The following is a 13,914-nucleotide window of genomic DNA, read 5'->3' as shown; positions in this document are numbered from 1 at the left end:
ACGTTCGAGTTCCCGCATAGTAAAGGGGGCATTGTAAGTCTCCAGATTCAGCGAGTGGAAGGAAGGTCGCCGAGCCTCGTCTGCCTCTTTCCTGGGAAGGAAGGCAGGATGGTAATGGGCGGGGCTTGAAACCTCCGCGAAAAAGCGGCCAAAGGCGTTGGAGACAGCCACAGGATCAACAAGGACCTCATTACCTGAGGTCAGGCCAGGTACTGAGGAGTGGGCCTTAATGCCCGACAGCCGGCGCAGGCTACCCCAAACAACAGAAGAGGGAGTAAAACTGGTAAAGGAGCTCGTGAAAGAGGCCCAGCAAGCTTTTTTGCTGTCTTTGATGACTCTACGGCATTGCGCTCGGAGTCGTTTGTATTCAATACAATTCGCCAACGTAGGATGGCGGCGAAAGGTGCGTAAAGCACGTCGTCGAGCACGGATAGCGTCCCTACAAGCCTCGTTCCACCAGGGGACGGAAACGCGACGTGAAGAAGAAGTAGTACGAGGTATGGAACGTTCGGCAGCATTGATAATAACAGCCGTGAGGTATTCGACCTGACTGTCACAACTGGAAAAATCGCGGTCCGGAAAGGTCGCCAGGGAGGAGTAAAGTCCCCAGTCAGCTTTCAGTATGTTCCAGCGCGAAGGACGTGGGGATGGGGTGTGGTGCAGGAGACGAACGACACAGGGGAAGTGGTCGCTCGAATAGGTGTCAGAAAGGACATACCACTCGAACCGACGGGCAAGAGTGGTAGAACAGATCGAGAGGTCCAAGTGGGAGTAGGTATGAGTAGAGTCCGAGAGGAAAGTCGGGGCGCCGGTATTGAGGCAGACAAGATTGAGATGGTTGAAGACATCCGCCAAGAGTGAGCCTCTTTGACAGGATGCAGGAGAGCCCCAAAGGGGATGATGGGCATTGAAGTCGCCAAACAATAAGAACGGCGGGGGAAGCTGATCGATCAGGTGCATCATGTCAGCCCGACTAACAGCAGATGACGGTGGAGTGTAGACGGTACAAACTGAAAAAGTAAAAGCAGAAAGAGTAATGCGGATAGCTATTGCTTGGAGTGGGGTGGTCAATGGGATGGGATGGTAATAGACATCGTCCCGAACGAGCAACATGACCCCACCATGAGCTGGGATACCGTCCACAGGGGCGAGGTCATACCGCTCCGAGGTATAGGGGGAAAAGGCAATACGGTCAGTCGGGCGCAACTTGGTTTCCTGGAGACCAAGGACGAGCGGACAGTGCAGGCGGAGGAGCAGTTGTAATTCCTCCCGATTAGATCGAATACCTCTTATGTTCCAATGAAACAACGCCATTGCTAGTCAAAAAGTTGGGGGAACGAGACGGGGAAGAGCTGGTCACCTCGATGGCCGCGGAGGGCCAGGTTGCGAGGCAACAACGCTACAACTGACGGCAGGCGGATCCGGTTCCATCGACTCGTCGCCAGCTGCGGCCGCTGTCCCTGATTGTGTAGGAGGGGCCGCATCATTTGCCGACAAAAGGCCGGCGGAACGCCTGGCAGGAGAGCGTCCCGGCGAAACTGAGGACGGCCGGGAGCAGCGACTCACGGATGAAGCGTCAGATGAAACGCGCCGGGGTGGAGAGGGGGATAGAGATTTCTTCTTGGAGGCCTTCTTGGAAGGCCGAGGAGGCACAGGGATGGTGGGCTGGACCCGAAGAAGGTCCTCACGGGCGGGGTCCGTTTTGGAACGCCGGACCTCGGAAGCTGGGGTCCGGAACGTTTCCCTGATGGACGCCTGAGAAGAGGATCGCTTCTCAGGTGGCGTGGGGGGGGGAGGAGGAGGAGGAAGGGTGGCCCCTGGGGCAGGGGGGGTGGGGGCCGCGGGGGAGGAGGAGTTGGAAGGGAGGGATTTGGGAGGCGGAGGCAGAGCCCCCTGACGGGCAGAGGAGGCGGAGGGGGGACAGGATAGAGGTGAGGATACAGCGGAAGGAGTGGACACAACTGAGGCAAACGAAGTGGCCAGTGACACGGGATGAAGGCGGTCATACTTCTTCCTGGCCTCAGAATAAGAGAGCCGATCCAAAGTTTTGATTTCTTGTATCTTTTTCTGCTTCTGATAGGCGGGGCAGTCTGGGGACCTAGGCGAGTGGACGCCGGGACAATTAGGGCACCGAGGTGGTGGGGTGCAAGTATGTTCCTCACGAAGAGGACGTCCACAGTCGCCACAAAGGGGCTCAGCCTCACACCGGGACGACATGTGCCCAAAGCGTAAACACCTAAAACAGCGCATAGGAGGCGGGACGTAAGGTCGCACGTCGCACCGGTAGCACATCACCTTTACCTTCTCCGGGAGAACGTCCCCCTCGAAGGCGAGGATAAAGGCCCCGGTGTCGATGCGACGGTCTTTGGGGCCGCGCTGGACTCGCCGGACGAAATGCACGCCGCGGCGCTCCAGGTTGGCCCTGAGCTCCTCATCAGATTGTAGCAGGAGGTCACGATGAAAAATGACCCCCTGCGTCCTATTTAGTGCCAGATGTGGGACAATGGAGACTGGGATGTCCCCTAGGCGGTCGCACGCCTGGAGTGCCGCCGATTGTGTGGCAGAGGTGGTCTTGATAAGAACGGACCCTGATCGCATCTTGCTGAGAGCCTCGATTTCCCCGAAGACGTCCTCAATGTGTTGAACAAAAAACATGGGCTTGGAGGTGGCGAACGTCCCCCCATCTGTTCGAGAACAGACCAAATAGCGGGGGAAGTACTTCGCCCCAAGCCGGCGGGCCTGTCCCTCCTCCCATGGAGTGGCCAAGGGGGAAAGGGCAGGAGAACCAGAACTAGAAACGGTACCTTTTCTTTTGGAAGACTCGGCCGCAGAGCGACCTGATACGTGTTGACGTTTCATGTGCGAAACGTCCGCCCCGATACCACCCACTCCGACCAGGGGCTCTCCCCACGGGCGCCACCCAGCCGCAGCAAGGGCCACCTGGCAGGATGACCATTGCCGGGAGTCCTGATGCCCCAAGGAGACGGGCATCTACTCCTTGGCCAACGTGGGGAGGGTGCAGCTCAGGTATCGGCAGTACGATCCCTGTGTTGTCAGGGGGCTACAACCTAGAGGGTACATGACGACCCCACCACAACGGGCTGGCTACCGTGCTGGATTTCTGGTGCCATGGAAAGTCCATCATGATCGCTGGTGCAGATGGAGATGCACTATGGGCGTAACTTGGACAACCCATCAGGCGTTTAGGCCCAATTTGAGGAATAATGGGTATGGTGACAACGCCGGTGCAATGCTGAGTGCCAAGGTCTTAGTGCACTTAGGACCAGTGGTACACCATGTAAGGTGTCCTTCCCCAAAAGGCTCGTACTTCTGTAGAATTTTGAAAAATGGAGGTCAAACCCCAAGGGGGACCATCACATTAAGGCCAAAACATTTGAGACTCCTTTTAGTCGCCTCTTACGACAGGCAGGAATACCGCGGGCCTATTCTTGCCCCCGAACCCGCAGGGGGGCCACTGACACCGATAGCAACGCGTAGGGTTGGGGATGTAAGGGCAAACTGAAATTATCTCATAGCCTGCTTTAATGTTCGATGGAAGGTGAACTGTCAAATGTCAAGAAGATAGTACGGGTTGGAACCAAGTCCTTGTCAACCCTTTTCATGAATATGTACACCCATTACGCCCTCGTCATACAGGTAGTTTTGAATTTCCTTGTTGGACATTCTGTTGAGAGAGCGTGTATAAACCACCCCGCAGGGTGAATTTAAAGTGCGGTGCACACCCACCCAGACAGGGAATGCGTGTAGCAGTGAAGTTCGCAGCAATTTTTGTGCCTGGAGGGCACTGACTGTTTCTAACAACAAGCTGCCATTTCGTAATCGGGAACAAGACTTTACAGGACCTGCAATTGCGTCAACATCTTTCTGAATAATGAAAGGGTTGACTGTGGAGAAGTCTTTACCTTCCGCATTAAGCCTCTGTACAAGATCCTGAACATGGGCTTTCAATGACAGTTCACTGTCATCTGAACACCTAGAAACTTGAACTGTTAAGTCTCATTAATGGTATGTTAATTCTGTATTAGAAACTGTAAAAACTGAGTCTTACTGTGATTTAGCATTGGTTTATTTTCTACAAGCCATGAACTTATGTCTTTAAATGTCTTTAACTGCACTATTTGAAACCGGGCCAACGTTACACACAACATACTCTACTACCGAGCTGGAGTCATCAGCAAATATTTTAGAATCACATACAATACTAGGAGGCATATCATTTACATAAATAAAGAACAGTGGAGGCCCAGCACTGATCCCTGGGGCACTCACCATTTAACCATGCCTCACTAGGACCTCTCACCATAGCCACTGTCAGTACTGTGGAGACTGACCTCCTGCTGTCTGTTCTTAACGTACGAGGCGAAGCAATCGTGAGCTATTCCCTGTATTCTATAAGGGCCCAACTTCTGGAGCAATATTGTGAGATCAACACAATCAAATGGCTTAGTTAAATCAAAATAGATGCTAGCATTCAAAGTCTTTTGTTTAATCCAATCAATACCTCACAGAGAAAATAGAATATAACATTTTCAATTGTTAAACCATTTCTAAAACCAAACTTTACATTTGACAGCAAATTATGTGAAATAAAATGATCACTTACCTTTACACACACACACACACACACACACACACACACACACACACACACACACACATAGTTTGTAATTATATGTAACATTTGTTTGAGTATAAAAACCTTTTAGTGTTAAAATTTGTGCATCACAGCATGAAAGACCATTCATCCTTTTACTAACAGAATACCCAACTAGTAATGAAGAATGAATAAAACTATTGTCTATGACAGTGCTCCTGTCCCCTGCTCCCACATTGGAAAAAACACAACCTGCATCACATCTTATGAATTCAAGAAATCTTAAAACATCCTTTCTCTTGCACAGTCACATACAAAATTAATATTGAAGTCACCACTTACAACTAATTTCTGGTACTTTCTACTAAGTGAACCACAAACCCCCTCTAGCTTGAGCAGAATTGCTCTGAAGTCAAAGAGTCAGGAGACCTATAAATAACTACAATCAGAAGTCTGCCCGTCTACAATGCAACAAGTCACCTTTACAGTGAGTAGCAAGCAATCTATCCTTTCCAGATCAGTTGGTATTCCAACCTAGACTTTTCATTTTTTAAAGGTTCTGTCACACAGCAAGTGCTTCACGTTCACACCAGGATGAACAGAAAACAATGCTAAAGATGACCCTTAACACTTTCGCTCCAGTCAACTGCTGTAGAAATCTAGAGCAACTGTGCTGCTCAGCCAGGGGACTGCTGTAGCAGTTCCACCTCTCTTTGTATTCCTCCACTTCACTAACCTCTACTTCTGTGGAAGTTTGACTTACGTGGCATCTATCAGCTGTGTCGGAAGACTGTAGTTAGCAGTAGTCACTAGATGGCAGCTGCATTAGATATGAAAGCGTAGTTTCAGCTTCTGTTACACTACTGATTTCCCACCTTGTTTCAGTTCTGTACTGACATGTTGGGCTCCTAAGTTTTGTTGTAAGGAATGCAGTACAACAGTGTATGCCTTTCCCCATTTCAAGATTTATCACACAAACAATTTTTGAAATTTAACACTGTGTGATGAAATTATTGTAATGTGACGTAAACCAAATGCAAGTGAACATTATTGTACATGAGAAAACAGAAAAACATTAAATACGTTTTAAATAATAATGCACCCACCCTACATGTGATATGTCCAAAGTCACTGATCTGACAACATACAAAAAAAATTACGTTACTGGTTTAAAAGATCCAGAACAACTGTTTTATTTGAAATGGAGGTCAAAAACATATGAACACACACACACACATATATATATTCTAAAGTAAGTTTGTAGTGATTAAACTGCAAGTGTGAAACCAGGGACAGAAGTACCGGTGGGGGAGGGGGAGGGGGGAGGGGGGCAGGGAAAGTCTGTAGTCCAGCAGCACACGACTACTATCACTACACCGGCATGAAAGGGTGTGTACACGTACACGTACGTACGTACACACACACACACACACACACACACACACACACACACACACACACTTGAAAGTACCTGTTGGTGATAATACTTATTGTTAACTGTGCTGCTAAGAATTTTCAGTATCTTATTTGTGAACTGATCCAAACTGCATCCTTGAAAATAATTATACTTACTACAGTTATAACTGCACTGAAGATACGAACAAAGCTGTATCTACCAGTCTTAATGATTTGACAATTATCTAAAACACCTACTTATACTCTGTTCATCAAAAGAATAAACCTGATGTAAACATTACATCATGTGTTCGTCCATGTTTGCTCGAATCTCACTGGATTTCATTTCAAATGTAACGGAAGCCAAGCTGTGTCCAGTACAGCCAAATATGATCCTTAGGATATGTTTTATGCTGTGTTACACGAACTTAGTGATAATGCAAGACAACAGCTTTACCAGCGCATTAAACTAGGACAACACTTGTCAGCCAGCTGGTCCAACTAACTGTTAATGATGTGAGCTATTGCGGTTCATACATCAAAAGATACGAGCAAAGAAACAATATAACTCTGAATGCCATTTAATTTTTAAAGAGAATGAAATAATATTCGGCGACACTCCTGCAGAACCACACACTTCTTAGGTCACCAGACAAATAGCATGAAGTGCTCTTGTTCTCACAGTATTCTAATTACAAACAATAGTGATGGAAACTCCTAACTTAAAATCAGGGTAATTTTTCTGAGTGAGCTGTGTGTTATGCAAAAGCATACTGCAGGGATTTCACCATACTGTTTAATACTGAAGCCACTGGAGGTATTAATTACAGTCAGTTCTCTGGTAATCTCTTAGCTCCTTCCTTATCCGAATCCAAGAAATATACTTCACTTCTGGAACTGATATATGCTACATTAATAGAGAGTCGAACAACAGAATCCACGAAACCACCCAGGCGCCGCATTTCCTCCTCTTATTTTACGACACGTCATTCTATATACTGCCAGCGTTCGGCAGTGACATGAAAATGCTGCATGCATTAGTTCCAGTATGTCTGACAGCTTAGAAGTCTTGTTATTTCTTGGGCCAAATCCCTTTACTTGGCTGCAGATCAGTTCTCTCTGTTGAGTTCATATTGTTTTAGTACATTGACTAATGTAAAAATGCAGCATTTCTATGGTGCTCAATATTGTGAAAACAATTGTTTTTCATGTTTCCAACACACTTACCACTCTGGTTTGTGAGACACTAAATCTGTGGTACAGAAAAATGGACATAGTCAAAATAAAAAGAATTAGGTTTTTCAGTTTTGCCCTAAAAAATTAAATTGTTTTCTTAATTTAAGCAACCTTTATTAATATTAACAATCTTTCATAAAATATCGATGATAAAGAATTCATATTTGAAATGAAAACAGGAATTGTCTGCAATATGTAATTAGAAACAAGAAATAGTGCATTGCTCATAACAAAATAATGAATTTTAGAACTATGAGATGCAGGTACTTAAAAATCACTTCGGTGAGACTTGGACCAGCTGTCCATGTACTGCACTGGGTTATCAATGTCCTATGCTGCCGATTCCGCTACACATCCTATGTGTACAACTGCCTCAACTGTATCAAATACAGTAACTCTGAAAACTTCAAAGCCAATTTGTTTCTGTAAATTTATGAAAAACGTTAACAACAACCTATCTTTCAGCACTTTTTAACTGTGTTCCAAACACGTGATTAACAATGGAACAGGAACCAGCCTCAGCCACTTTCATACTGTGTATTAACAGCGCGACAATCGGAGCAAAACAGACTTGACTGTACATTATTTTTGAAATAAAAACTACAAAGCTAAAGTGCGAGTAAGAAAAATGTTGATGGCTGTTAATATATTATAATATCTTAAAGTTTCATTTAACGTAATTCAGTAATAATATACCTAATACGTAAGTATGACCCACTTTCAAGAGGATAACACCATCAGTGTATGCGTGCTACTACTTCTGACCGATCATCGCGTTTGTTTACGTCAGGTTTATTCTTATGATGACCAGAGTATAGAAGCACTAGCACTCCACCTAGCACAAAATATAACATTTCTTGAAATCTGAATAAACAGGTATGTCATGTTTCCAACAAACATTCACTGGGGGATAATTTAAGTGCTAGTCAGACAGACACTGCTTTCAACCTACAAACATCCTGTAACTGGTCATTACAACCTTTGTAATGAGAAATTACTTAAGGTCTCAGGACCATTAGCGATCAAAATGTAGATGACAAAGAATCAGAACACAATTTTACTGCAAGTTATTTCCCTCATTACAACTGCAGACAATGAGCAATTATCTGACGTCAATCCACTACAGTAACTGATAGTTTGTTAACACTCACAGAACTAATCACCCTGTTCATGATAGACGAAAGTTTGAACAAAGGTTACTTTCTTTTTATTCTGTGAACACTGGCTTAACATATGGCTGTACATCAATTTGCAAGTTTTAGTGCAAACAAACTAATTTTACCTATCTGAAAAGTGAATCCTACATTGCATAAACTAATTTTTTAAAAATGACAGAAATCTTACCTCAGTGCTTTTTTGTAGTTAGTTATGACTGCTGCTTTCTCCTCAGGAGTTTCAACCCAGAAAGAACTAGGGCATACAAATGGAGACTCTACTCGGCATATGGGACATGATCTGAAAAAATTCAACTTATTTTGTACCAAGGATTTTTTTTAAAGAACAATTATGTTCCTATGAATCATTACATACATTCAAACAATGGAAAATCAGGATGGAGACACTGTGCGTGCGTGTGCGTGTGCGTGTGTGTGTGTGTGTCATTTGCCAAAGTTTACTTGTTTTGCAGTCTTTTTGTTGTGGCTGTCTGGGACTCAGCATCTCCACTATATGGTGATATAAATACATTCAGATTTTTGACAATGGAGAAACCAACTTACACACAAATATCTTAAATTCGGCAAGGAACAGAAAAAGGGCATTGCTAAAGCAATATTTCAAATCTGAAATATGCAGTGTTAGTCTCTCAGATGCTTTATAGCTAGTTTCTCATACCTTAATACTTGAAAATAAACTGAATACATCACCTATTGCGATTTGACCAGTGAATTAGAAGATAAATGAACAAAAATTGTTTGTAAACAGCCATAAATTTCATCACTCTTTTACAATTTCAACCCCTCAATTAAACCAAAATTATGTTATTACCTACAGTTTTCTGTATTGTGGACTGCTCATCCCAGTTATTGTTAATTGGGTGCGTGTGTGTGTGTGTGTGTGTGTGTCTCATGTCAAGTTAGTCATCTCGTAAAAGAAGTGGAAGTTAGTATATTTACTTCGCACTTAAATTGTCATCCAAAGCCGTTAGGAACCTGTTAATATACCATGAAGTGTTTGGTTGACAAGTTAAAAGAATTTTACAAAAGGCACTACTTTTGCACCCATCTAGGATATCTTTCTGGGTCCAAATACAGCCAAGTGATTAGCTATGAATATTTGGATTCCAAGATTCAGTATCACAGCCAACATTAAATACTAGAGAAGATACTATGACACAATAATCACCTGTAATTCACTTCAGACATAATTTTGGCTCCCAAATGTGAAGAATGTATTTAGTTGGAAATAATTTACTATCACAGTTACCCATTTCTTTTCCAGCACATTTTTCAGCAAAAATCTATGGTAATAAAATACAGTCACAAGATAATGTTAAGCACAAAAAATTCCTCCTGCACCGGTGTGCAAGACAGAGAATGTTCACGACCACATACAACAAAGATTTTTAAACAGCTCTTACTTAAAATAAGAATGACTTAATAGCTTTGTTGCTTCTACAGCTACAACTACATTACCCAGCACACAACAGGAATGATTTTGAAAACAAATTACATTATTCTCAACTTCCCACCAATACTTCTACAACGTAGTCTAAACAACGTTGGTAACATGTGGGAGGACATTATCAAACAACAGAATGATGCTGTCCATCAACATCCCTGGGCATTTGGATTTGAGTGCACTCTTCAATTTTTGCAAAGTATCCTCATACTTTTGTGCTTCAATTGTGGTGTCATGTTCCAGAGAGTCACAACACATGAGGAATGGACTTCTGACAAGTTATTGCCCTTTTGTAGCAAAGTGCCTGATAAATTTAACAGCAATTACAATCACAGTTTTAGGTTTGTAGGTCATACCGTATTTATTCGAATCTAAGCCACACTTTTTTCCAGTTTTTGTGATCCAAAAAACCGCCTGCAGCTTAGAATCGAGTGCAAAGCAAGCGGAAGTTCTGAAAAATGTTGGTAGGTGCCGCCACAACTAACTTCTGCCGTCGAATATATGTAGCGCTACACAGGCATGCTTTGTAGGCACAAAGATAAATACTGGCGCCAAAACCTCTGCGTCAGTAAATAAATTAAAAAAAAAAGGTGGAAGACGAGCTTTTTTTCCCGCCCCTAGTTTCGACCACTGCATTTTCATACATTATCCAACGAAGTAAATACAAATTCAGTATTCTTCATCTTCGAATGTAGCAGAATTTCAATGTAATACGAAAATCCGACTGGAAAGACTGTTTGGGATGTTTGCCAATATGGCCAACTCTACGTTCCGAATTTTTTCCTACCTGTGAGAAGAGATGGTTGCTAATAGGAACCTGATGAAATGTGAATCAAATGCAGTATTCTCTTCACCATAAGAATAATACGCATATAAACATTTTGCCACGTATTCTTTCATGTTTGCTGCTATCTCATTTAAATCCTGTCTGCCTAATAAACTACGAAACTAGAGTGAGACAACAGCAAACGCGGAAGAATGTACGTATCGTGTCATGTTTATATTCGTATTATTCTTATGCCTAATAGTGGTACAGACAGAAATGAAGCACGGAAACTGACTAGATTTTTAAATCTATGATGACTAATTTCTGTGCAGAATTTGATGTACTAAAGAAGCAGCCGCAAAGATTTTCAAACGAAGAAAAATTTTCACCTAACTCTCATTCAGAACATGTTCTATCATATGCAGTTTATTATTTGGTTCTTGTTGATCATTATCAAAGAAAGCAGCAGTGTAAGTAACAACAAATAGCAGTCTCCTGCCATTGTTTCGCTAATGAGACAATTCCTCTTTTTTAATTGTAAGCGACGGTAGTGCGCAGCGCACAAAAGCAAGCAATGCCGCGAGCGGCGACAGGCCGTAAACACGCACTATCAGAATGCGACAACCAATGCATGACACAGTACAATAATGCATTTTCAGCTTAGAGTGACGTAAACACCTATAACAAAGAAAATGGCACTTATCAGATCAAAGCAAAATAAGCAATCGATTCAAAACAGACGAAGCACGTGAAAAAGGAAAGATACCCGTATAAATACGGACGGAGCGCCTGATGCTTAACAATGGCTACCTGGTAAAGCTTAACTGCTAAGCTTACGACTCGAACCAAACTACTGTAGCTGTATCGTCATTCATTCGACCTAAATTGTATCTCCTATTACAATAGACCAACTTTGTTTTGATTTGGAGGTGCGGCCTAAAACTTTTTTCTCCCCTTGAATCTCGAGTCTCAAATTTCAGGTCCGGCTTAGATTCAGGAATTTTTTTTTCCCTTTATTTCGAGTCTCATTTTTCAGGTGCGGCTTAGATTCGAGTGCGGCTTAGATTCGAGTAAATACGGTATTCAGATTTCTTTGTCTTCATAATGTTCAATTTAGTATTTGATGAAAGATATCTAGGGGATGCAAGGAGACTTTGTTACTGTTCTACAGCTAGAACAGCAGTAATAATCAGCATTAACAAGCTTCTGGCTGAACTTTCAGTGTATGAAGCAATGGGGAACACCAGATGTTATAGGTGTTATCTGGAGATTGTGGCACTATTATACCCTCTCATGCAAATGGCTTAACCCTCATTACTCAATGTGTTCCAACAGATGAGAAGTCATTCATTTATTTTCTCAGAAAGGAAGGGAGCGGCATGGGTCTCTCAACTTACCCCACTCCTTCAACCTTCCTGTGTTGGAGTATGTGTCTCGGTACTGCTGCTATTGTGAATGGTACATTATTATGGGTGTGAAAGACAAACTGTATCTACGAGAGAGAGAGAGAGCACAAATAAATCTTGTCTAACTACCCATTAGCATTTTATTTCATGCGTCTTTCAGGTTACTACATAATCTAGAAATAAGTAAATAAATTGTTGCAAGAACCCTCCATGTACCTAGAAATTTCTGCAACTATTTTTGTTTACTATGTACAGTCTCCACATACTCATTTTCCCTTAACTTCAGACACACATATACTACTGTGGAAAACATAAGGCTTGTTCTTGGATTTTGCCAAATTTGTTTCTGAAGGATGGCAGTGAGGAAAATATGCCATCTATACACATAAGGGGCTGTTCAGGAAATTCAGACACTCCTATTGGTTTATTAACTTGCTGACAAAGAAGATGGGTGTAATAATGGAGATTGTGACAAGAGATGCTTTGGCCATGACTGAGGAGAGGGAGGAGAATTCTCTTACTTTTACAGCAGGGGGTAACCTGGAACACAGTTCACTTTCTGAAGACAGTGATGAGAATGAAGAAACTTACATTGTTGTGATGAGGAAGAAGAGTAAAATATTAGAATGTGTATTACAGAAAAAAAATCATGCTATACTTCACAAAAAAAAGAACCAGACAAATGTGTAGTGGAGAGTATACAACAGCAAAATTTCTGATATCTGGATCTACCCGGAAGACAGAAAAATGACGAATAATAGTGTCTTACACAAAGCAATAAACTGACACAGCCAATGTAAACTTCAGTCGTGCGCGAGATGAAAAGCCAACTGATTTAACTAAGATCAAAATTTTGTTACAGCATTTTATCTGCCTGGAATGTATAAAGCAGGGCGAATGAATGTCAACAATATGAGGGATTCACATTGCTTTGTAATGAACATTCTGAGTAATTATGGGATTAAGAGTCCGTTCCCTTCACTTTGCCTATGAAATTAGCTCTTTTTACCATTTATTTTTTTGAAAAACCTATGACACAATCAACATAAATCTTTCTGTACTATTTAGTGATTCTTTGACAACATTTTCTGAATTTTCAAGGAATTCGGTCATCATTAAGTCTCTCCCTCTCCCACAGCCCCCCACCCCCTTCAACCCATGGAGTTAACATTTCTCTATCCAAAATGAGATGCACCCATGACTCAAGTCCTGCAGTGTTTAAATTTCATCTGAAATAAAAAAGCACCATGTTCTTAATATACGGGATATTGCACATGGAGTAATAATACAGTTCTTCAAAATTTGAAAAAGTTGACATTTGAAACAAAAATTTAGTTTTCATATATGGTATTTGTCATTTTTTTGCAATAACCTATAAATAAGTCAAACTAAGAAAATCAGCCTATTACTCCTTGCAGACATTTGTGAGGAGTAATTCAGCCATACTTCAGAAAGATGTTTTTATTAGTGAGGCCCCAATCCACTGCGTTAACTTGAAAAACTGTATCTCAAGCTGACTGAATGAACTGCAGACACATTAATAAAGGTATCTTTCTGAAATTTGGCTAACTTCCTCCTCTGACAGTCCCGTAAGGATTAACAGGCATTTTTTTTATTTTATGTTCATTGGTAATCACAAAAAACCTTGAACAAAAAATGTATGCCAGATCTACATGTGTTTCAAACATCCGAATTTTATTTTCTCAAATTTCAACAAACTGTGCTATTACTCCATGTGAAATATTCTATAGATTAAGAACCTTTTTTTTTTTATTTTAGGTAAGATTTGCAGACTGCAGGACTTTCATCATGGACACATCTCATCTCAGATGGAAGGCTTAATGTACCAATAAATAATGTGCAAAAAGATCAATTCT

At 42.3% G+C, this 13,914-nt stretch overlaps 1 protein-coding gene across 1 annotated transcript in view; it reads right to left on the bottom strand.

Annotated features, from left to right (window-relative positions):
• The window catches only part of LOC124555288 (probable E3 ubiquitin-protein ligase makorin-1), a 114,567-nt gene that overhangs the window by 39,074 nt on the left and 61,579 nt on the right, over positions 1-13,914 (bottom strand). The window contains exon 6 of the mRNA XM_047129161.1: positions 8,591-8,701. Within this exon, the coding sequence (XP_046985117.1) occupies positions 8,591-8,701 (111 nt within the window). The remainder of the gene's footprint in view (positions 1-8,590; positions 8,702-13,914) is intronic.

The sequence above is a fragment of the Schistocerca americana genome, chromosome X (genome assembly GCF_021461395.2).
Source record: "Schistocerca americana isolate TAMUIC-IGC-003095 chromosome X, iqSchAmer2.1, whole genome shotgun sequence".
NCBI classification, from domain to species: Eukaryota; Metazoa; Arthropoda; class Insecta; order Orthoptera; family Acrididae; genus Schistocerca; species Schistocerca americana.
This window is presented reverse-complemented; position numbering and strand designations above follow the sequence as displayed.